Here is a 25,534-nt window from a genome sequence, read left to right as displayed (position 1 = left end):
CAAGAGATAGCCTCTCCACCCCCCAAGGATACCTGAAAGAAACTGGAACAAGGGACAGTAACTACAGGTGGTCTGAGTGATTGCTGGACCCTGACTACAAGGAAACTAGTCTGTAAAAGGAAGCCTACTGGAACACCATGGAGGGCGAGATTTTGTCTGTATTCAGTTTTCTTACTGCATTAGACTCAGACTTGCGTGTTTTATTTTATTTTGCTTGGTAGTTCACTTTGTTCTGTCTGTTACTACTTGGAAGCACTTAAATCCTACTTTCTGTATTTAATAAAATCACTTTTTACTTATTAATTAACCCAGAGTATGCATTAATACCTGGGGAGGGGATGACAAACACCCGTACATATCTCTCTATCAGTGTTATAGAGGGCGAACAATTTATGAGTTTACAGATTTATTTGGGGTTTGGACCCCATTGGGAGTTGGGCGTCTGAGTGTTAAAGACAGGAACACTTCTCAAGTTGCTTTCAGTTAAGTCTGCAGCTTTGGGGCACATGGTTCAGATCTTGGGTCTGTGTTGGAGCAGACTGGCGTGTCTGGCTCAATAAGACTGGAGGTGCTGGAGTCCTAAGCTGGCAGGGAAAGCAGGGGCAGAAGTGGTCTTGGCACATCAGTCGGCAGCCCCAAGGGGGTTTCTGTGATCCAACCCATCACAATATTAGACACCAACCAGCTAGCTATATGAATACAATAATTTATCATGTTTAAATTCAGGGAAATCCAACATCTCAAAGGAAAGATGGGTTGAACATTTGTCAGGAAGGGTAGGTGCAAGACTGTACTAAGAGGAAGAAATCATCTTTAGGGCATTTGTCCCTTAATACTTTATGTTTTTTTTAAGAAGATATAAGAAAAATATGTAAGTACTACTCCCCCTGCCATAAAGTTTTGTTAATGCAAAATTAAAATTTAGGATTCAAGTATGACTTTTCTGAGTTGATACATTAGCTTTGCACTAATGATTTTTCTTTAGAGAGAATTATGAGACATTATTCTATGGGGATGGGGCGGGCAGTAGCAACATCTGCTGTCTAAAAGGAGGGCTCTTATTTAGAGTCAAAGTGACAGTTTTACTATCTCAAGGTAGAAGAATCCTTATTATAGCCCTCTTTCCATAGAGGAAAATGGAAGCATACAATGACACATATGTTGCTAACTCATTAACTGTAAAACTGAGATAGGTGAATAATTCACTTTTCATTAGTGATCCTCCATTCAGAAATATTTAGACCTTGATCATTTTGCTTCAGTGGAAGGATAAGAAAGAAAGGAAAGGAAGATTTTTAAACTACAAGGATACCTTGACAGAAGTAATTAAGAGAGGTGACTAGTGAGCAAATCTATTTTCTGTTTCATGAGTCAGGTAATAATGAACTGCTAAACGAAGCTCAAGGTTAAATGGGTTAATAATGCACTTACGTTCTTGTAATTTTTTAAAAAATGGACACTTTGATATTATATTGAAGTCTTAATGTTGATAAAGGATCCCCAGGAGAAAAAACATCTGCCCAAAGTCACCTGAATGCCATTACAAGGCTTACAAGCCCATCAATATAAGTTTCCAGAAAAATTCAACAAATCAGTCTCTCAATAAACAAAGATCTTACTGCAGTTATGACTTGAGTCAGGAAGTAAAAAACTATCTGATTTGAATTTCATCCAGAGAAAACATTTTTTCCTGCCTTTCACACTTTCTCTGGGATCTACAAACAGCCCACACAAACCCCCTACCATATGATGAGGAGGAAGCAAAAGAAAACCATCTGGGCACTTAACCCTTCCACACCGCTATCAACCGAAAATCTAGATACTCTGATTTCATTGAAGTAGGGGGGTGTTAATAATTTCTGAACAGTTGGAATATTGTCTTCATCATGGCCTTTTACTTCAGCTTGGCATGCTTCAGATCTCTTATCTAAATGTACACCTATATTAACGCCAGTACAGAACAATTCAACAGCAACAGACCTGAACTGAACTGAAACACTTCAGTAATGTTTTTATGAATGATATGCATGTCAGCAACTTATTTGACTTGGTATTGCTACCCAGTGGATGTAGACGGGTTAAGAAGCTGCTCCTGGGTAAGAGTAGGAGATATGAGGTGCTTGTGTGTGTCACATAACTGTCTGGGGCGATATGAATGGGCCATTAAGAATTGGCTGCAACCAACACATATCAATGGACCATCTGGAAAGATAACAGGAACCCCATTGACTGAACAATTGAGACTTAGCAAGGCGAAGCTCCAGCAGGCGGAACTGGTAAACTCAGCATGGAATGCAGCAGGAGGACAATGGAACGAGAGATGACAGGAAGCAATGATAAGAACTGGCCTCCCAAAGACACAGAAGCTCTCATGTAGAAAGATAGACATGGAGCCAAGATGGTTTCATGGAGCCAAGATGGTTTCTACAGCAGGTTGGCTGGGTGAAGCCCTGACACTGGTCAGTCTGTACTGTCTTAACCTTTGCTTCTCTATGCTACCCTAAGGACCTCTCAATGCTGTATCCCAGTTGACTATTAAAACCTACTCTGTTTTGAAAATGCTGCCTGGTGTCTCTAAAAATATTTACTTGTCAAAGTGCACTGTCCCCTGAAGAGAGTCAATGGCTTTGAACAGGAGTCTACCTCAGTTGGACTTGCTGGGCAGAGCTCACCATGAGAACAGGAATGCTGGAGCATGGAGCCTCAGTCTCTAAGGCATTGAGGCCACATGGCAGAGTGCAACCCCTTGGGGGTTTGGGACACTGAAAGGATCCTCTCAAGGAATTGTTGAAAGGCTGGGCATAGTACAGATCCTGTGGATCTGTGACTGACGTTATATGATTAAAATATGACCATATTGATCCTTGTTGCAACCACTGTTATATATTTGCAGGAAATCTTGTACAAAGGTTGTCAATTGAGGTGTCTATGAAAAGGTTATGATTTGCTGGTTATGATTATGCTATGCGTATGTATGTATCATTTTTGAATTTGAAGTTATAAGTATTGGCTCTACATCTGGATTTCAAATGTTTGCTCCTAGGATACTGCCCACAAAGTAGTTAGCCAGCACATCTTGGAGGGATTATTCAAATTAAGCGGCTCATCAAGAAACACGTGGTTGACAATGGACCATGGGAGACGCCCATCTACACTGAGTGGACTGTCACGAAAACATATCTTCCTGCAGTGACTGAGAGAAATTGGGCATGAACATGTGACTTGCCCGTGTGACTCCAAACACCATCTCGTTGCTGTCATTTTCCACAGTAAGAACAACATGATGCCCTCCACATGGCAAAAGCTATAAAAGGCCCTGGAAACACCTCCATTTTGTCTTCAGTCCTGCTTCTTACCTCTGGGGGAACTTTGCTACAAACTGAAGATCTGAACAAAGGACTGAATGACCCATCCAAGCTGTGGATGTACTCCAGAGACTTGACTTAAGACAGCAGTTTATTTCATCACTGCTACAAGCCTGAACCAAGAACTTTGCCATTACTGTATGTAATTGATTCCTTTAACCAATTTTAACTCTCACCTTTCTTTCTATGAATAAACTGTTAGCTTTTAGATACTAAAGGACTGGCATCAGTGTGATTTTTGGGTAAGATCTAAGTTACATATTGAACTGGGTGTGTGGCTGGTCCTTTGTGATCAGAAGAACTTATTATTTGATGAGACTGGTTGTAAAGAACCACTCATCTCTGAATCCAGTGTTTTTGGTGGTAATATAAGAACTGGAATGCCTGAGGAAACTGCCTTTATGTTTTCTGGTTAGCCAGTGTGGTGAAACAGGAGTTTACTTTGTTGCTGGTTTGATATATCCTATGGGGGATTAGTCACCAGTCTTGGAGTGTATCTGCCCTATTTCTCAGCAGTTGCCCTGAATTTGGCATCCTCAGTTGTGACCCACTGAGGCAGGATTACAGTGACACCCAATCATTGAAACTCAAATAGCGAGGAAAAAGAATGGTTACTTACTCTACAGCAAGAGGTTCTTCCAGAATGGAGTTGGAAAGTGGTTTAGACCCAGACTAACTTATTTGCTTGGGGTACAGATTAGAACCTGAGCTCTAATTTAACTCAGGCTGGAATTCACCCACTTTGCAGTGAGGACGTAGCCAAAATCACTTTGATGCTGATAGACCTCCTATGCTTTTCCCACAATTTCTCCCAAAGAACAGACAAGTCCTCCTGCAACCGCCAGGGAAAGACTCCTAGAGCATCTCAACACAAAGAACCACGAGATATGCCCCCCCAAACACATACAGATGATTGTAGAAATAGTGAGGACACTGTAACACAGGCTTGGGCTTTGCTGTCTGGACACACATCCAGGTGAGGCTAACTCAGGATCTCAGACCTGGATCCCAGTCGCCCAGGTTAATTGTGCAGTGAAGACATACTGTTTGCATCACCTTGTCCAGATGGAATACTATATAAGGTGAACCCACAATGAGGACTTGGCTCTTTCCTATTCATCAAAGTAGAGCTATAGCCACTAAAAGGTAGTCTTCAGATAAGTGGTATAGAGCAGAGGTTCTCAGCCTCTCTCTTTCTGAGGGTCCCCCAACATGCTATAAAACTTCACAGTCCAGCTGTGCCACAACTACTGGTTTTCTGCATATAAAAGCCTGGGCCAGCATTAAGGAGTAGCAAGCAGGGCAATTGCCCAGGGCTGTACACCCCAGGGGCCCCCGCAAAGCTAAGTTGCTCAGGCTTTGGCTTCAGCCTCGTGTGGTGGGGCTCTGGGCTAGTCCTGCACAATGGAGCTTTGGCTTTCTGCCCCGTGAGTCTAACGCCAACCATGCTTGCAGGACCCCTTGGAACTTGCTCGCAGCTGCCCAGCCGGTCCTGGACCCCTGGTTGAGAACTACTGGTATAGAGAAGTATCCGAGGGGTAGCCATGTTAGTCTAGATCTGTAAAAAGCAACAGAGTGCCCTGTGGCACCTTTAAGACTAACAGATGTATTGGAGCATAAGCTTTTGTGGGTGAATACCCACTTCGGCTGCTAAAGGTTCAAATGGGGCTCCATGAAACCTGATAACATGACACTGAAGTCCCAGGAGGGTGGAATGTCCCAAACAAAAGGAGAGATGAATAAATGTCCCTGAGGAATGAAGCAACTGTTAGGTGTGAGAAGACTGTGTTTGTGCCCTCATCTTGAGAGTGGTCATCTTTCCTACCCCTTTCCTCTGAAAACTGGGTGGACAAAAGCTTAGATGCCCTTCCTGATTCAGAGGGCTACTTTCTAGAGAAAGAGCAAATCGTGGAGCTTGGGTGTCTGTTTCTTTCATGTTTGTCCATCAGAAAATAAATGGAAAAACAACAACACTTGGAAGGGAACTATATGCTCATCTCCAGTATACCAAAAAGAGCTGTGTGTGTCTGGAAAGCTTGTCTCTCTCACCAAGTTGGTCCAATAAAAGATAATAGATCACCCACCTTGTCTCTCTGATATGTTTTTATGTGACAGTGACTCCATATTCAAACCCGTTCAGTTCACAAGTAAAAAGGAGGTTTTCCTCCCAATCTCCAGCCCCGCAAACTCAAGCTGGGATCCGAAAACGAACTCCGTCTCCTGCACACTCCCACCGTATTAAATGTTCTGCGATGGGCCCTTACCAAGTCGTCCCCGTGCTAATGCCCAGGCTGGAACCCAGCTCCCTCTCCCTTAGCTGTGCTGGCTCTGCGGGGCTAACGGGCGTCACAAGCGCTGGGCACTTACTTCGCTCCCCAAAGGCCTTGGAACACGCACAGGAGACTCCCCGTAACGCCAGGGGAGCCAACGGCGCTGCACCTGCCCAAGCGAGAGAAGCGGGGCACTCGGGGAGCAGACGCGGGAGGGAGCCGCGCGCTTTCCCACTCGGGCCCTTTTCCCACCACACCTGCGCTGCCCAGCTCGCTTGCCGCAGCGGCCCGTTGGCCCACGTGGAAAATCTGACCAGGTCCTGTAACCAATAGGGACCGCTCCCTGCAAACAAGCACCTGGGACTCCGGCCCCTTGGCACAGGGGTGCCGCGGCGGGAGGGGCCCTGGCGCCCCTGCTCGGCGCTAAGCTGGGGGCGCGCCCCGGGGTCTCGCCAGAGCAGCGGCTCCTGCCCGCTGGCGCTAGGACCTGCCGCGGCGCCGCTGCCCGACTACTTTATTTTTACCGCGGTATTTTAATCTGCAGTCAGACTTTCCACTGCCGGCCGCCCGAGTCAGGGGACCCGCTGCGCCCTCGGAATCTGACAGCTCGGCCGGGCCAGAGCTATTTATAGCCGGGGCTGCGGGCTCTGCATAGCTCCTGGCCCGGCTGTGGGAACCCGAGACTGTAGCGACCCGCGGGGGCCTTTGGCGGCGGCGGTCGGGGAATCCCCGCGGAAAGCCGCTGCGCGCCGCGCTGCCAGTCTCGCCAAGCGCTGGAGAGGCAGCCCCAGGGGAGCAGCTCACCGGCACCCGGAGCGTGGGTTTCAGGCGCAGGGTGCAACGGGGCAGCTCCCCTAGCCCCCCATTTCTCCTTGCTGCCCCGCTCCAGGAAAGTGCACCCCAGTTCTCCGCTGTTCCTCCTGGCAGGCTCTGCGAAACGCTAACCTGCTAACCCAGGGCAGCTTAGATAGTTCCCATCACGGTCCTACTAGCAAGGCCTCTCAAAAAGATCTTGGAAGGTGACAAGGTCAAGGCTGGGAGGGCCAACCCATGGGACCCTTATTGAGGAGGCTACAACTGCCTGGATACCCCTCCTAAAAAGTTGAGGGCTTGTCTGAAATGGCCTTTATGAGGTCAGCTGACAGCTAGTAAGAAGATTGGTGCAGATTGAACTTTAGAGGCATGATGGCCCTAATGGGGAAACTGCCAAATGGTACAAGGTGATATCATCCGCTTGCCTTTCACCTGGGTTTCATAGTTGTGCTCCTTATGCCTGCTACTTACTAGAGTAATTTCTGTCTGGGGGAGGGACTTGCTTACTGGTTGTTGTTTTTTTGTTTGTTTGTTTTTTCCTTCCTCTGCTGTATGGGTCACTGGCAAGTTTAAACTAGTGTAAATGGTACATTGTCTGTAACTTAAAGTTTTTAAGTCATGATTTGAGGACTTCAGTAACTCAGCTAGCAGATGTGAGTCTATTACAGGAGTGGGCTGGTGAGGTTCTGTGGCCTGCAATGTGTAGAAGGTCAGACTAGAGCATGATGGTCTCTTCTGGCCTTAAAGTCTGAGCCCTCCTGGATGAGCATGCAGTGAACTCGTAATGAATCTGTGATAATGTATTTTCTTGGAAACCAAAGTTTAGTCACATAAATAGTTTTATGTCTAAAGATGGTAACCTTGAATTTTTTCAAAACACCAGGCAGAATTTACATTGAAACTTCAAGTTTAATGATTGGGTGAGTGGCCACCTGGTAGTGTGTACACATTGCTGGAAACACAGGATGCATTCGGCATGAAGAATTTGTACTTTGCTGGGACCGGATCAGGCAATTTTGAATTTGCCTCCCTGCACTCTTGCAGTTCTTTCAAATCCCTGAATGGATCCACACCAAAAGTGCTCCTACCCAAGATTCCAATGCTATTCATTAAGTCTCCTAATCCTAATTGGAGGAGGACCCAGATCTCGGTACCCCTGGATTCTGCTAGCTGCCACAGTGTGTTGATATTTTCACTAAACCACAAACAAAGTAATAAAAAGTGAAGCTGGTTGATTGATTTTATAATGTTAATTACAATCGTGAGGTTTCTCTCTGCCTTAGTCCACGAGCCCATTTGTAGCTCTCAGTTTAGGCCAAATAAGCAATGATCAGATTATGTGCTTTGCTCCTCCTCTGGATGTTACTGTTCCCTGACTCCATATTTTGCAAAGTGCTAAGGGCTAAAACAATGATGTATATCCTTTTTAGCAGTAAAATGCATCCTACTATATTGATATAAGGCAGCATCTTTTTTTAAATTGCTGAATCTCACCAGAGGCTTGACTTTCCAATCATATGTTGGGATATTATCAAACAGTAATATAGATATTTGTTAAATTTGTACTATAAATCTTGTATTTATATAGCACCCCACATCCTGAAGGATTACTAAGTGCCTTATTCTTTTGATTCCCTACACACGTAGTTATCCACCATAGATATGCAATTACCTGTGGGGTGGAATACACAAGCCACTCAGTGCCAATGAAGTTTTTAGGAGAGGAAATGAAGAATACTTTATTCAACTGAAGCTACAAAAGGGATTGGATTGAAAATCAATATCCCACTGGAAAAGAAATTGGAACACTAGATTTAGTACCCATATTATTGCTAAAAGTGTCATGAGATTTTATGTATATAGATCATAGAACATAAATCAAGAATCTGTTATACCTCCAGTGTCCAACAGATGGATGAAAAACAGACTGGCAAATTCCCAGAAAATGGTTCTATCAAATATTAACATAGTAGCATGAACACAGATTTTCTAGTCTGGAAAAGTGAATTTGGCCACTTCATTCCCCATCCTGCAACCTTTCTCGTGAGTAGCTGCACTGAAGTCAATAGAACTAAACATCTGAGTAAGAACCACTCATGTTAGCAAAGCCTGCAAGGCTGGGCTCTATCACTTTCCTTCAGAAAGAGAAGTTGGTCTGGAAGGGAGAAAACCCTTATAACATTCAATAATGCTGATTTTCAATAAGTCTTGCAACATCAGACATGTTCCAGAAGACTGGAAAAAAGCTGATGTTGTGCCAATATGTAAAGAGGGCAAATGAGATCATCTGGGTAATTATAGGCCCGTCAGTCTGACATCAATCCTGGCCAAGATAATGGAGAGGCTGATACAAGACTCAATTAATAAAGAATTAAAGGAGGGTAATATAATTAATGTTAATCAACATGGGTTTATGGAAAATAAATACTGTCAAACTAACTTTAAATCATTATGATGAGATTACAAATTTGGTTGATAAAGGTAAATAGTGTTGATGTAATAGACTTCTCGAAGGCATTTGACTTGGGACCGCATGACATTTTTGACTAAAAAAATAGAACAATATACAATTAACATGGTGCAAATTAAATGGATTAATAGATGGCTAACTGATAGGTCTCAAAATGTAGTTGTAAATGGGGAATCATCATTGAACGAGTGTGTGTCTAGTGGAGTCCCACGGGGATTGGTTGTGGGCCCTACACTGTTTAGCATTTTTATTAATGACCTGAAAGAAAACATAAATTCATCACTGTTAAAGTTTGCAGATGACACTGTGACATTCTGTACCTCAAAGCAACACCTGGCACTCCCATATTTACCATGGTGATATATGTTTTGTACAAAGTATGCTTTGTGAGGTATCATTTTAAAAGTCTTGATCTGTTTTATATTAATATCCTGTTGGATTGTTTTTGCTGTTGTGTCTGGTGTTATGAAGTTTTGCTATGTGTTTGTTACTGAAATATGTTGTGAGGTTAAAAACAACCAAAACCAGCCTTTCAGGTACAACAACAAATAGGCCAAACAGCATTGGTAGCCCATTGACGGAAATACACATACTCACAAGGATTACCCCAAGAACCGTGTACAATGGAAACCTCTCAGAGATAACACATACACAATGGAGACCGTTTGAATCATGTCACAGCAAAAGATCTTTCCAGCAAACTGGAAGAAGCTATAAAAGGGGGAAGCAACATCATCACTGGGCCTCACTCCCCCCACAACTAAACACCTGGAAACACTTTAGGAACAAAGACTGGATGTAGTCCCAGGTGGGAAAGAAGTAATCCCAGGCTGTATATGGAAGATTGGTGGGCTGTTTGTACCATCAGAGTGAGACACTTCTTGATTCAAATCCTGTCTAGAGTATAGAACTTACAGTGTGATTTTATTTCTTATGGTAATCAACTTTGATCTGTATGCTATTACTTATAATCACTTAAAATTTATTTTTCTGTAGTTAATAAACCCGTTTTACATTTTTTACCTAAAAACAGTGTGTTGTTTGAAGTGTAAAGGAAATCTGCTCAGGAACAAGGGCTGGTGCATTGTCCTCCCCACATTGAGAAAGGGGCAGCCTAGGTACTAACTTACACTGGTCAGGCTTTTGACCAGGGTAGGATGGTACAGATCTGGAGTCCTAGGCTGCGGTGCTGGGGGAAGTTGGCTGGAGCCTCTCTGTTGTTAGTTCATGAGTGGCTAGGAGAAGCATTCATGTAACTGCAGCTGGGTGTGTCCCTGTTTGTGTAAGGCTGTGTGAGTGCAGGACCTGGAGGGGAATGCAGCTTGTCAGAGCATCACAGTGGGCGAGGGAGCCCAGGCTGGGGAGACAGAGGGCTCAGCAGTATCCCAGTTCCAGATTGCATCCTGGGAAAGTTCATCACAGACACAAAATTGGGAGAGGTAAATAATGAAGAGGACAGGTCACCAATACAGAGCAATCTGGATCACTTGGTAAGCTGGGGCAAGCAAACAATGTGCATTTTAATATGGCTAAATGTAAATGTTATATATTTAGCAACAGAGAATAAAAGCCATACTTACAGGACGGGTGAATCTATCCTGGGATGCAGTGACTCAAAAAAATTTGGTAGTTGTGGATAATCAGCAGAACATGTGCGATGCTGTAGACAAAAGAGTTACTGCAATCCTGGGAAGCATAAACAGGAATCTCAAGTAGGAGTAGAAAGATTATTTTACCTCTCTATTTGGCACTTGTGTAACCACTGCTGAAATACTGTGTTCAGTTCTGGTGTCCACAATTCAAGAAGGATGTTGATAAAGTAGACAGAGTTCAGATAAGAGCCACAAGAATGATTAAAGGATTAGAAAACATGCCTGATGGCAGACTAGCAGGGTCTAGAATAACCTGGGTGCCTGAAGCAATCTGCCTCCACTGACTTCCAAAATCTACTAAAGTATCCCCTCCCAAAAAAATAACCAAAATCAAGAGCACAGAATTGCAGAGGATGGATTCTCCAAGAAAATCTGAACATTTAAAAAGATACTTCACCAAGATAAGTGTTTCTGGCTCACAGCATGGAGAGATCTCTCATGCTTCAAGTGACACATGGCAGCCAAATCAGGCAGAAGTGCCAGGGCTGAGGAAAATCAAATGGCTAACAAAGCAAACATTCTGTAGATGATAGCTCAGCTTAAGGCCATGAGAGATGATCTGACAAGCAAACTTCTCACAGTACCGCATGACACTGATGGAGCAGAGAGAAAGAGAAAGAGCTGCATCTTAACGTGGATTATGTAGAAAACAGATTGAGAAGACACAACAGTAGAATTAAGGGGCTGCCTGGAAATGCTGAAGGAGAAAACCCAATCTGGTTTGTAAAAACGTTAATTGTGGAGCTGTTACATCCAAGCTCCCTGGAAGGAGTAAAAAAAGCCCCATAGGGTGCTGCTCCCCCTGCCTGCGCCTCATAAAAATACAGTAATAAAAACCCAGAAACCTAATTGTGAAACCTCATAATTATCATCAGAAAAATTTAATTATGAAAAAGCCAGAGAGCACTCTAAGCTCATAGTCAAAGGCCACAAGCTGCAATTTTTTCCATGAACACTCTGTCCTAACTTTATAAAGGAGAAGAGAGCTGGGGGAAATTACAGCAGCACTCAGGAGGGCAGATATCTGCTGCAGATTGGTATTTCCATTTAAATTCTCAATCAGTTTCCAAAATCAGTATTATACAGTAAGAGACTTTAAGTAAGGAAAAAACACACTCCAATGACTTGGAATAGAAATCCAAACCGCAAATGTACAAAATGACTGTCCAGAGGGAGAACTCCAGATGAGTTTCTGAAAAATTCTTGGCAAATGGTGAAATACAGGAAAAAGAAGATAGGAAAAGACAAAAAATTCTAGCAACTGTATTGGCAATGGCAGAAGTAAAGCTGAACAAGAGAACTTGGATACCTGATGAGTAATCTAAAGACCAACCAGAAGTGACTTTCCGGGAGTCACCAGAAATTAACAGATGAACAGTAACTATGTTACTGTTATAAAGAAAATAGTATAAAATTTGCTTTAATTGCAGTGATCAATAATCGCTGTGTTCTGTATTTTAAAACATAGAAGAAATAAAGGACAATAACAGAGGAGGGGGAGAGGATGGAGGAGATTGGAGAAAACAGAAAGGGAATGGCGAGGAGCCTTTAGGGATTCTCTGTAAATTCTTCTCATAACTCAAATGACCAGACAGTAATCCATTCCTAAGGGCAAGGTCCCATAGGTAGAGATTGTACCTCATTTGGATTGCAAGAGAAGCAGGCCAAGTGTTCTTAGGGGGAGTTTAGGGTTCACAAAACACACTCATTTGGGTTTTGTTTCACATATTATGTTGGTAATTCATTTGTGATTGGATTTAGGTCTAGTCTACACTACAAATTTATATCAGTATAACTACACCACTGAGAGGTGTGAAAAATCCAGTCTCCTGGGCAACATAGTTATACTGACCTAACTTCCCTCGTCCCCATGCTTCTCTCACTGACTTATCTACTGCCCGTTGTCAGAGGTGGTAGGCTGGCAGGAGAGAGCTCTCCCGTCGGTGTAGAGTGTCTTCATTAAAGAGCTACATCAGTACAGACGCATCAGTGCAGCTGCACCAATGCAGCATTTTAAGTATTGATGTGCTGTTAGAGTAAGAAGAATGCAGGAGAAGGGAGGGAACTGGGAAATGGGGGGAGCCGACGTTTACAAACAGAAACCAAGTTATATTCAGGTACACAGTCATGAATGCAACAAAAAAACAAGAAAGACATTGACAACACAAGGGTTCATGCCATCAAGTAGCTAGAGAATCTCAATAATTTCAAGTTTTTCAATAAGCTAAATAGTTACTCTCAATAGTTTTAAAGTGATATCTTTGTCAAAAGGCTAAATTATGTCATTAAAAAGGGGGGGGAAATCTAGGTATAATTTATTTTTAAAAAACTTTCAGATTATTCAACTCCAAGAAACCCATTTTCAGGAAGAACAAATTATGGGCATGAAAAGTAACTGGTTTCAGCAGACATTTTTTTGCTTCAGCAAAAGAAAAGAGGAGGGGGTTTTACACTTGCTACACATGTGCCTTTTCATATTGAAGATCAATTTAAGGAGAAGGAGGGACGATTTATATTGTTGAAAAGCACAGTTGCTAGGTTAATAACAACACTGGGCTTAGGCTATGATCTCAACCAAAAGCTAAGTAAATAAGAATAAATACATAAATAAATATTAAGGACATCTTTAAAACACTGCAACACTTTGGGGAAGGGGAAACTATACTGGGAGGAGACTTCATTTGGACTGGGACAAATCTGATAAAAAAAGATAAGGGGGATACAGAAGCAGATGGAGCATTGATTTCGCTTTGCCAACAATTTGATCTGTCAGATTGCTGAAGAGAATTGTAGTCAGGAGAAAAAGATTACACATTTTATTCACACCCTCATCAGTTATACACTAGAATAGACCTAATGTTAATATCTAAATCATTAATGAAGTAGAAAAGATCTGTGGAAATTGGCAACATTATATGGTCAGATCATGCTCCAGTGGAAGTAATATTGGATAACTGGGTTGACAAGCAACGCCTCTCAATTGAAAAAAAGAAAGAATTCAAGAAAAAATAGAACTAGAACAGGAGATTAAAAGTTACAAGATATTCACAAAAACACAAATTAAAAAAAATACTAACAATTAACTAATATTAGAGGGAAGTTGAATATGTTGCAGTAGAGATGCCACTGAAAAAGCCCGTGGGTATACAAAGCAGAAGTTTTATGAAAACGAAAATAAAAATGATAGGGTATTGGCTCAAAAACTTAAAAGGATTCTAAAGCAACGTATTATTTCACTCATAAAAACAATCAGCAAAAAATAGTTATACACCCTGATGCAATAAGTGCAACTTTTGCTGCTTATTATAAAAATCTCTATACCTCATAGCTCTGAAGTTATTCAAAAATATCTGGAAGTAGCAGGCTTGCCAAAGATAAGCAAAATTGATAAAGAAGCTTTAGATAAAGAAATAACAGAAGAAAAACTTCTAGAGACAATAGCAAGTATAAAAAGTGGTAAAACTCCAGGACTCGATGGCTTTCCAGTTAAATTTTACAAGATATTTAAGGAGGTATTAGTGTATATCTTTTGAAAGTATCAGAGGGGTAGCCATGTTAATCTCCTGTTCTAGTTCTATTTTTTCTTGAACTCTTTCTTTTTTTCAATTGAGAGGCGTTGCTTGTCTTGCATCTGAAGAAGTGAGGTTCTTACCCACGAAAGCTTATGCTCCCAATACTTCTGTTAGTCTCAAAGGTGCCACAGGACCCTCTGTTGCTTTTTATCTTTTGAAAGATACCTTCAATACTATTCTGTTAGGAATAAGTTCTGGAGGAACTTCCACAACCTATGAAAGAAGCTGCTGTGGTTGTCCTCCCTCAAGATGGAAAAAGGCCTTACCTTATGCAGCTCCTATAGGCCCATATCACTTTTAAATCACGACATAAACATTTTAGCAAAAATACTAGCTAGCTGATCTTTGTCTTTGTTCTCAGCTTTTATAAATCCAGATCTAAGTGAATTAATTAAGGATAGACAAATGTCAGACCATATTTGGCAAGTACTTGTAATCATCCATAATGCCAGATCAAAATAAGATCCTTTTCTTATGTTATCACTAGATACAGAGAAAGCCTTTGATAGAATAGAGTGGAACTGTTCATGGCAGAGGGACATTGCTGGCAATGTACATTGGCCTAACCGGACAGTCTCTACGCAAAAGAATAAATGGACACAAATCAGACGTCAAGAATTATAACATTCAAAAACCAGTCGGAGAACACTTCAACCTCACTGGTCACTGAATTACAGATCTCAAAGTCGCAATATTCCAACAAAAAAACTTCAGAAACAGACTGCAACGAGAAACTGCACAATTGGAATTAATTTGCAAACTAGACACCATTAAATTACGCTTGAATAAAGACTGGGAGCGGATGGATCATTACACAAAGTAAAACTGTTTTCCCATACAAATTTTTCCCCTACTGTTACTCACACCTTCTTGTCAATGGTTGGAAATGGGCCATCCTGATTATCACTACAAAAGTTTTTTTTCTTCTGCTGATAATAGCTCACCTAATAGCTCACCTTAATTAATTACCCTTGTTACAGTTGGTATGGCAACACCCATTTTTTCATGTTCCCTGTGTATATATATTTTCCTACTGTATCTTCCACTGCATGCATCCAATGAAGTGGGTTTTAGCCCATGAAAGCTTATGCTCAAATAAATTTGTTAGTCTCTAAGGTGCCACAAGTACTCCTGTTCTTTTTGCTGTTACAGACTAACACTCTGAAACCAGAGGGACTAAGCAGGTATGTTCATTGTCCTCTTTATTTTTCCCACTGGCCATGAATCCTTTTGTGTAGAGGATAAGGAACAATGACTCCATCACAGGAATAAACCTTACAGGAATATATCAGAAAATAATGTTATATGCAGATGATATAATATGTCTATTTACACCAAATATTTCCCTAAAATTAGTTGCTAAAGAAATCCAGGACTTTGGGAAAGCATCTGGTTTTAAAGTAAACTATGCCAAACCTGAAATGCTAGTTATAAATTTGCCAGTTTCTGAAAAGTCACTCCTCCAGAAAACATTTGGGTACAAATAGGCAGCAACTACAATACCTTGGAATTCAAATCTCAAACAATCTAGAAGAGCTCTATGATTTAAATGTCAAACCACTACTTCAGCAAACGAACTAAGATCTGAATGCTGGGAGACGTATGAAATTTCTTGGTTGGGAAGGATAGCCACAATCAAAAGGAATATTCTGCCAAGGATATATTTTTTGTTTCAAAATTCTTCTATGATTATCCCAGATAAAATCCTAGCAGGAATACAGAGGATGTTGTTAGAATTTATATGGAACAAGAAAAGACCAAGCGTGAGTGCAGATATTTTGTACAGAACCATTAAACAGGGTAGACTAGCTGTTACAAATATTCTATGGTGCTATCAAGCCAGCCAGCTCAAAGCCGTAGTGCAGTTGGGGTGCTCTAACCCAGTCAAATACTGGATCTTTATTAGACAAGAAAATTGTAACAGTGTAAACATTGCTAGGCTACCATGAATTAATAAAATATAGTGCTCTCCAGAAATTTACACACATTCTTTAGCAAAGGCTAATCTATGGGTTTGGGACAGAACTAGAGATAAGATAAAATCTTTTTCCTCGCCGATGACACTCATTGCAAATAATCCAGATCTTAACCCAAATTGTGAACCAAAAAGCTGCAAACATTGGAAGAGCTATGGAATACACATGGTTGGCCAGCTATTCAGTACAGACAATTTTCTAATTTATTTAGAGATCAAAACTAACTTTAATTGGCCCACTCTCCCCTGGTACCAGTACTTTCAGGTCAGAAGTTATGTTTCTCAACTTTCTGTAAAAGTGATGGTGTCTGGTCAATTAGGAAACAAAATAATTAATCTATTAATGTATTTATTTAATTAATTGATATCAGTCTTTGCAGACAGCTTTTCTAACAAAAAAAGTCTCCATATATGACATACTGTGAAAAGGATGTGGATAGATAAATTACCCCAGAGAAATAGGGTTTGACATGGAAAAGAGGACCAGCAACCTCAGTCTGTAGCATAATAAAAGAAAAATTCTTTAAGATATTGTTTCAGTGGTAGTCAGGGTAAAATATATAGAGAGATTGAATGTGGATAAAAGTCAGAGAATTTCTGAAACAAGAGATTTTATGCATATATGGTGGATATGCCTGGACATTAGAAAGTACTGGGATGTAATCCATAATGGTATTTTACAAATTATCCCTTGGTAATCCTTCTGGGGCTTCCTAGTGGAAATGGTCACTCAAGAGGAAATGAAGATTTAATCTTTCATATGCTAGTAGCTGCCTGACTATTGGTAGCCTCTCTCTGGAAAAAAAATAATCCAACCATAGAGGAATAGTTCAATATTATGGGAGGTTTTGCTTATGGAAAAATTAACATACCAATTAGGTACCCACCAAAATGGAGGACAGATAGATATTTAGATATTTATATCTAGACCTTTTATTCATTACTCACACAAAGTATACTCACCCGCAAAAAAGCCTCAGCACACCTGTCCAATTTTTTTAATATTAATATTTGATAGATGTGCCTGATCTGTTAAATATGTTTATATTGAAATGTCACTTAATAAAATCACTAGAAATTACATATTATTGGTGTTGTAATGATGCTGACTCTGTAATATGGTAACACCCTGTTAAATAGAAAGATCTGATGATGTATTCCTGTATAATGTCTCTTTAAACAAAAGCTTACTGTTGTAATGTTTGTTTTGATTCTGATATTTATATGGCAAGGATTTGTAAACTTGTTAAAACTTCCCAAATAAATGAATAGTTTTAAAAAGAAAAGAAAGGAAAACATGCAGTATAGTGATAGAACCCAGGAGTTCAATTTATATGCCTTAAGAAAGAGAAGGTTAAGGGATGACTTGATTTCAGTCTGTAAGTACCTATATAGGAAACAGATATTTCATAATGGGCTCTTCAGTCTAGCAGAGAAAGGTATAACATAATCCAATGGCTGGAAGATGAAGCTAGACAAATTCAAACAGGAAATAACTGCACATATGTTTATCAGTGAGAGTAATTAACCATTGGAATAACTTACCACAGAGCCTGGTGGATTCTCCATCACTGGTAATTTTTAAATCAAGATTGGATGCTTTTTCTAAAAGCTATGCTCTGGGAATTATTTTGGGGAAATTCTATGGCCTGTGTTATACAGAAGGTCAGACTAGATCAGTGGCTCTCAACCTTTCCAGACTATTGAACCCCTTTCAGAAGTCTGATTTGTCTTACATACCCCCAAGTTTCACCTCACTTAAAAACTACTTGCTTACAAAATCAGTCATAAAAATGCAAAAAGTGTCTCAGCACACAATTACTGAAAAATTGTTTACTTTCTAATTTTTACCATATAATTATAAAATAAATCAATGGAAATATAAATATTGTACTTACATTTCAGTGTATAGTACAGGGGTGGCCAAACTTATTGACCCTCTGAGCCGCATTCAATAATTTTCATAACCTCGAGTGTTGGGTATACCTGCTGGGGCTCAGGGCTTCAGCCCTGTGGGGCTCACCTGCGGGGGCTTGGGGCTTCTGCCCTGCAGCAGGGTGGTGTGGCTTGAGGCTTCTGCTCCATAGGAGGCACCTGCCAAGGCTCAGGGCCCCAGCAGGTGCATCCGGCAGGCTGAGGCCCTGAGCCCTGCTAGAGGCCAGAAGCCCCGAGCTCCCCGCCCTACCAGTCTATTAGGCAGAGAAACAGGGGCATGGTGGGCTCTGGAAGCTGCATTTTAACTGTAAAAGAACCACATGTTGCTCATGAGCTGCAGTTTGGCCACTCCAGTATAGTATATAGAGCAGTATAAACAATCATTGTCTGTATGAAATTTTAGTTTGTACTGACTTCGCTAGTGCTTTTTATGTAGCCTGTTGTAAAACTAGGCAATTATCTAGATGGTTGATGGTGTCCTTTGGAAGACCTCTGCATACCCCCAGGGGTATGTGTACTTCTGGTTAGAACCACTGGACTAGATGATCACAGTGGTCTCTTCTGGCTTTGGAATCTACAACTTCTCTGCCCTGAGATCATAGAATCATCAAATATTAGGGTTGGAAGAGACATCAGGAGTCCAATCCCCTGCTCAAAGTGGGACCAACACCAACTAAATCATCCCAGCCAAGGCTTTGTCAAACTGGGCCATGAAAACCTCTAAGGATGGCAATTCCACCACCTCCCTAGGTAACCCACGCCAGTGCTTCACCACCCTCCTAGTGAAATAGTGTTTCCTAATATCCAACCTAGACCTCCCCCACTGCAGCTTGAGACCTTTGCTTCTTTTTCTGTCATCTGCCACCACTGAGAACAGTCTAGATCCATCCTCTTTGGAACCCCCCTTCAGGTAGTTGAAAACAGCTATCAAATCCCCCCTCACTCTTCTCTTCTGCAGACTAAATAACCCCAGTTCCCTCAGCCTTTCCTCATAAGTCATGTGCCCCAGCCCCCTAATAATTTCTGTTGCCCTCCGCTGGACTCCCTCCAATTTGTCCACATCCCTTTTGTAGTCGGGGGACCAAAACTGGACGCAATAATCCAGGTGTGGCCTCACCAGTGTCGAATAGAGGGGAATAATCACTTCCCTCGATCTGCTGGAAGTGCTCCTATTTATACAGTCCAATGTGACTAAAGGACCTGGATTTTAAATCAAGGGAGAATGTGAACAACTTAATATATGACAATATTTACAAACGTTTCAAATAATGGGCCGTGTTCATTATCGTGTTATATCGTATGCAGTGTATAACATGTTTTTAAAGTGTACTGAACGCTATTGCTGTACAGTGCCAAAATGTAAAGTCGGTGTTTTGAGGTACCTTCCTAGACATTGTGCAAGAAGCCATTAGCTACTTAGCTAGAAGTGAGTTTTGAAATGTTGTTCTCCCCCTCCCCCCCTCACTCCTTCGTTGGGAGTTCCGGTCCTCTCCTTAGAGCAGGACATTATAACACCCAGTGGGGAGCAAGGCTCTGGACATCACACGCACACTGTTAAAGCTAATGCCCCAGTGGCATTACATCTTAGCTCGGTGCTAAGTCGGGAATCCTTTATAAATTTCCCTTGCTGCTCTTTAGGCAGCTCAAACGTTTATATTCACAACTTCCCCTTAGGCGCCCAGCAGCCCCTGACTTGGCGACCCTTCCTTCCCCGCGCCTTACCCCGAGAGTACCCCGAGTCTGGGGCAGGTGCAGGAGCTCCGAGACACGTCCGCTCTCCTCGTCTGGGGTCCAGGGTGCACCTGGGCGAGCGACATCGAGTTAACACTACGATTTTGCCCTGTCTACAGTAGGATTTTACAACGTGTTAGTTAACACGTGATCGCTGTCCCGTTGTCTCACTTTTTCCTAGCGTAGCCATGGCCCCAGCATTCTCCAGCCCAGGCAATGTGCCTAAAGGACTGGGGACACCCGGACTCTGCACATCTTCTCATTTGTATTCATCACAACTGCGCTGTCCCCCAGAGTGCGATTAACTGCCCGATTTCGCCTTACATTTCACTCCCGTGTCTTCTGTGAGCCCGCAAGAGATGGGCGCCGCACGCTGCTCCGCGACAGGCAGGAAGAAAAGTACAAGTGTCGCTCTACCTCTGACCTTATTGCTGCCTAGTTCTGCCTCTCCCCTGCTTAGTCCTTGAGGAAGGGCAATAATCACATTGAAACTCACTCGGGAGAACTCGGAATGCAAACGCAGGAGAGCACTTGCTCCCCACACACATGGCCAGACACGCTGAGCGAACCTGTTGCCCGCTGTACTCTGCATAACTTTTCTCAGCTCTCGCCAGTCATCGGCCGCAAATGGATCCGATTAAAAACAAATGAATCCTCTTTGCTGTTCTCCTTGAGCCCGTGTGGCTAACAGAAGGCGGCGGGGCTGGCAACAGGAAGGTGACTGCGGATTTATCATTTGTATGGCAAGTCTTACACTGGACTTCTGCTAAACTTGTGGGCTCAGCCCCCGCCTGTCACCAGGGCGTCAATCCTGTCTGGGGTGAGTTAGATGCGGTGGTATTTTATTTCAGCCCTAAAGGGCATGGCTATTGGAACACATTCGTTTTGATCACTTCCCTGATTGCTAAGCGAGGCTGGGGACAGAACCACTGGCGGCATTTGTTGATTACACACCGTCCTCCCTTGACAATGAAAGGAAACGAAACGTTCCCTGGTTACATTAAAGGGCAGCAGGGCCGTTTCTCCTTGCCAATTATTCGCCACTGTAAATTGTTGTGCCATTGTGGTGTCTCGGCGGAGACAGGCTGAACTTTCTCGAGTGTCTAAATAACCTAAAAAAGAACAGGAGTACTTGTGGCACCTTAGAGACTAACCATTTATTAGAGCATAAGCTTTTGTGGGCTACATCCCACTTCTTCGGATGCATAGAATGGAACAGACAAGACTGACGCCCTGGAGACAGGGGAGGGCTGAGCCCACAAGTTTAGCAGAAGTCCAGTGTAAGACTTGCCATACAAATGATAAATTCGCAGTCACCTTCCTGTTCCCAGCCCCGCCGCCTTCTGTTAGCCACACGGGCTCAAGGAGAACAGCAAAGGGGATGCATTTGTTTTTAATCGGATCCATTTGTGGCCGATGATTGGCGAGAGCTGAGAAAAGTTATGCAGAGTGCAGCAGGCAACATGTTCCAATCTATGCATCCGAAGAAGTGGGATGTAGCCCACGAAAGCTTATGCTCAAATAAATGTGTTAGTCTCTAAGGTGCCACAAGTACTCCTCGGTTTTTTTGCAGCTACAGACTAACACAACTGCTACTCTGAAACCTAAATAACCTAAAGTTAAGTGCCCCTTAACAAACTATAAAGCGGGCGGTGGAAAGGCAGAGGGCGGCTACAGGTGCCGCGTAAAGTGCAGCGGCTCGGCCACCAGGCTGGACCTGCTCAAGAAGTTTCTCCTTTCCCCAGAGCGTTTCTCGAACACACACATCGGGCCCGAACGAGACACTTCGATTTCTGCCCCGAAGGAATTATGGCCCCTTTAAAAGGGATCGTTTCTGCAAAGCTAAATCGGCGTGAGCTGGATACTCTAACTGGAACCATGTGGATTCCTACCCTGTTGCCCCTCACCCCGGTCTGCGGGCGACTTAGCAAGGAGAGCGCCAGGCGCTGCCCAGACCTCTAGGCTAGCAGAGCGGTGTTCTCGTCCCCGTTCCGCAGCGCATCTTGCGCGCCTCTGTGCGCGGTCCCCGCGGCTGGCAGCCGCTCTGGGGCTTACTTATTCATCCGGGAGGTGGAGACAACTCCATCGGGGACTGATGAGCTACGGCCCCAGCCCCGGGCACGCCAGGACCCTGTGGCCACCGCTGGTGCCAAGGGAAAGGACCCACGCGGTAGCTGCGTAGGGTGGCCGGGAAGCTGCGCTTGTCTTACCCGGTCAGTGGCGAGGACCTGGCGGTAACGCTCTTCTTCCGGAGGCAGGGCAGGGAACTGTTGCATCGAGAACATGCTCTGGCTGCTGCTCAGTCTTCTCCACCTTCCTCCCCCCACTTCTTTCTACATCTCACACGGACGTGCCACGACTGCCTGCCTCCCTCCCAAACACACAGGCTGGGCTCGGGGGGAGGGGGCTCCGCATTTTGTCTGCTCCCCCCGCTACCCTCTCCCACCCAATAATAATAAACCTCAACGAGCAAGCCACCATACCCCCCCCCCCGCCCCTTTTGTTCTCAATGACTCGATTCCCTGGAACAGGCTGGCTGGGAGCCAACTTGCTTGTTAATTTCTCCCCGAACTCATCGTACTAGGAGAGTCAGGCTGATCAGCCCCAGTTTTTCCCCCCATGGCAGATGACGTGCAAAGGGATCGAGGCTATGCCCGGCCACCACTAACAACTCGCTAGAGCCAAGGGACAGGGGCTGCTCACGGAGCTCACCCCACTTGTGTAGGTGAATTTCTGTCACTCTGACCTATCTTCGCCTTATCCGGGCTACAGGGGCTCTCCTGGAGAAAAATGACAGCACTGCCTTGCCCCGACACCTTTTGGTTCCCTGCCAATAAAACGATCCTATCGCCCTACCAGGTTCTGCTGGCTGGCAGGTAGCCTTTCCGGGGGAGCCAGGTGCATAGTTCGCCCAGATGAGCTAGCCTCCATTCTTTCCCCGACTGATCCCAAAGGAAAGGGAAGGTTGGAATCTATACCTCCCCCAGCCCAGGTTCTGCTATTCATTTTATTCAGGCAAACTTGAATAGGAAGTCACTACTGGCTACAAAGACTATTTGGCTTCTGGGTTTTTTATTTTGTTTTAATGGTCCTATCGCTGACAGTTTGATGCAGCAGGGATTACAAAGATCTTCTCACAGCAAGGGCTTTTACTCCTCTGTGCAAGGAAACATGAAAGGTGGGGAGATAATTGATGACCATATTTGATTAGACAGAATGCTGTGATCTATTTCTACAGACTCGTGGACAAAGTACACGCTGACGCTCTGCAGCCTCCTGAGGGACTAGAGAAGAATGGGAATTAAGCCCCAGGGAAGTGCTGATTAAGACACCCTTTACATTCCCCGCCGAAGATGGCAGGTGGTGAAGTTATCTGTGCACATTTAAAATTAATGATTGTCCTCTGAGCCCACGGACTACGTGAAACTGAGGCTAGAATTCTACAGAGAAATGGGTTGTTAGACGTTGCCAGTATAAAAGGAGAGCACAACCTGTTCAGGGGGAGAAGAAAGGTTGGAGGAATTGACTCCTGGGAGCTTGAAACAGGCCATGAGCTTCCTTCACCCCTACCGAGACCTCCAATCCCAACGCGTTCAGGTACCTGAGCAAGATCCAACTCTTCACTTTATTTCCTAGGGGGTAAAAGTGCCAGGTTGCTGAAGGACTCAAAATCCCGGAAGGGGGGAGAGCAAATCACAGGTGGATGATTTCATATACAGCCTTCCAGCCCATAGTCTAAACTCCAAAGCCTAAGAAACATGTAAAAAAAAATTAAAGATGGTGTGACAACTACCGTACCCGGGTCCTCAAAAACTGAAAGTGAGAGTCTCCACAGCTTGAGCTACAGAGCCAGCCGCTCAAGGTCAGAACTGTGCCAGACTAGCATCGCTGTGGATTAGGCACAGGGAGGAGCAACCTCACACACATTGACCAGTGATTACAATCCATATAAAATTTGCACATATTTTGATTGGTTCCCCTTCCCCTTGTACATTGCTTGTTGGCTCAGGCCCCAATCCTACATCTGAATCCATATAGCAGGACTCTTATAGCCAGATGAGGTCTCACTGAAGTCAGTGGGTCTCTGCAGAGTTCCCAGGGTCCACATGCATGCATCTGATTGCAAACCTGCAGCCAAAGATCAAGGCAGAGAGTTCCTGTGTGTGCGGACAATGCCTACTACATTGTGGATGCTACCAGAATATAAAAGGATTCAGTACTTTTCCAGGAGCTGCAGTCACCTTTCACTTAGAAAGGACACCATCTTGTGTAAGTAGATTATGAGACTATGCTTTAGCTCTACTTGCTAAAATAAATAAGCTTCTACTATTGTACTTTAAGAATGCTTTTTAGCACTAGTGCAATGTCACTGTAGTAAGCAGAAAAAAGTGCAAATCTAGCTTCATCAACAACAAAACCCTAGACTTGAACCCTACTTCCATCACTGATCTCCACCCTGGCTCTCATTCCAGACACTACCCCATATTTTAGTGTAAAAGAGAGACCACCAAGGTACATAAACAACAAGAACATCTCACGATCTTACGCCAACCCATACTCTTCCCCAGTCCTCCAGTGTCATCATCCCTTGCTTTATGTCATGCCTAATTTACCTGCAAGCTCCTAGAGCAGGGACTGGCCATTTTGTTTCTCAAATGCCATGCACACCAAACTGTACATAAATGCTTCCAATCCAAATGCTATGGTCCAATCTTGCATTTTTCATTTGGACAAAATCCCCCTGGTAGAAAATTAAGAGTAGAACAAGTTGCTGCTACTCCACAAATAATAGCAAGTGTGTGGAATAAGAAACAGAGAAGCAAATGGTTTAAAAGACTTTGTGACTGCTGAATGTTTAACTGTAGACAGACACAGAACTAGCCTTTACATAGTGATTTTCTTGTTAATATTTTGTAAAGTATTTTAACTATTCCTCTCAAACGCCTAAGTTACAAAGAGGGTGAATAGTGTCATTAACCCCATTTTACAGATAGGGAAACTGAAGCCCAGAGGTGAAGTGTATTGCTCAAAGCCCACAGCAAGTCAGTAGTGGAGCCAGAATTAGAATTCAGGATCTCCTGACACCTCACCCCACTCACATTCTTTGCTGCCACTCCAGTTGCTGAAGCCTCTGTGAAAACTATCCACATTTTTATTGTAAGGTATGGGAGCCAGGGCAAACGTAAACTAAGTTCTGTTTCTAGCAGCTATTTTATTGAGACCACTACATTCCAGAAATTAATATATTAACAAAGTGTTCTGTTATTTTAACACTCCCCCCTCCCCATTGCTTTGCTTATTAGTGGTTTCCAGATCAGGAACATAACTTGCCATTTAGTCTGTCTTCACACTAACTAGATACCCACACACAGTTGCTGATATTAGTATATCAGTGGAAAGCAGAACGTGTTTCCCAGTGGAATGAGCTGTATACATTTATATTACAGTGCACAATTTTTTAAACAGTATTACTGAGGATAGTGAAACAAGGGAATACATATTGTCTCCTAGCAAATTTGATTTACTAATGTAGACAATTTCTCTTTGATTTTATTGTTCTCAACCATATGCCTTGGCTTCCACTGCCTGGCAGAGTGCAGAATCCTTTTGTTAAATTTATATTTATTGAAAGCAACTGGTTAATTTGGTTAGAGCCAAAATATAAAGACTAAAGTATATACTTGTATTTCAATGCAGCTAGAGGGAGAAATGTCTAAAGCAGCCTGTGCATGAAAAGTAATTTAAGAGGAA

At 43.1% G+C, this 25,534-nt stretch overlaps 1 protein-coding gene across 33 annotated transcripts in view; it reads right to left on the bottom strand.

The window, feature by feature from the left end:
* Positions 1-23,659, bottom strand: part of CORIN (corin, serine peptidase) — a 286,238-nt gene extending 262,579 nt beyond the window's left edge. For 9 of the 33 annotated variants that reach the window (XR_010601891.1, XR_010601892.1, XR_010601894.1 and 6 more), the window contains exon 1: positions 21,994-22,211. Coding sequence is in view for 18 of the 33 variants with exons in the window: in XM_065598092.1 (XP_065454164.1) it covers positions 21,994-22,068 (75 nt within the window). In the remaining 15 variants the exon portion in view is untranslated. Of the gene's footprint in view, positions 1-5,449; positions 5,472-5,732; positions 5,871-19,774; positions 19,855-20,107; positions 20,251-21,993; positions 22,213-23,581 lie in introns of those variants that run through there. The other 24 variants (XM_065598093.1, XM_065598095.1, XM_065598116.1 and 21 more) reach the window with 15 other exon arrangements.
* Positions 23,660-25,534: the final 1,875 nt, after the last annotated feature.

The sequence above is a fragment of the Chrysemys picta genome, chromosome 5, assembly GCF_011386835.1.
Source record: "Chrysemys picta bellii isolate R12L10 chromosome 5, ASM1138683v2, whole genome shotgun sequence".
Taxonomy (NCBI): Eukaryota; Metazoa; Chordata; order Testudines; family Emydidae; genus Chrysemys; species Chrysemys picta.
This window is presented reverse-complemented; position numbering and strand designations above follow the sequence as displayed.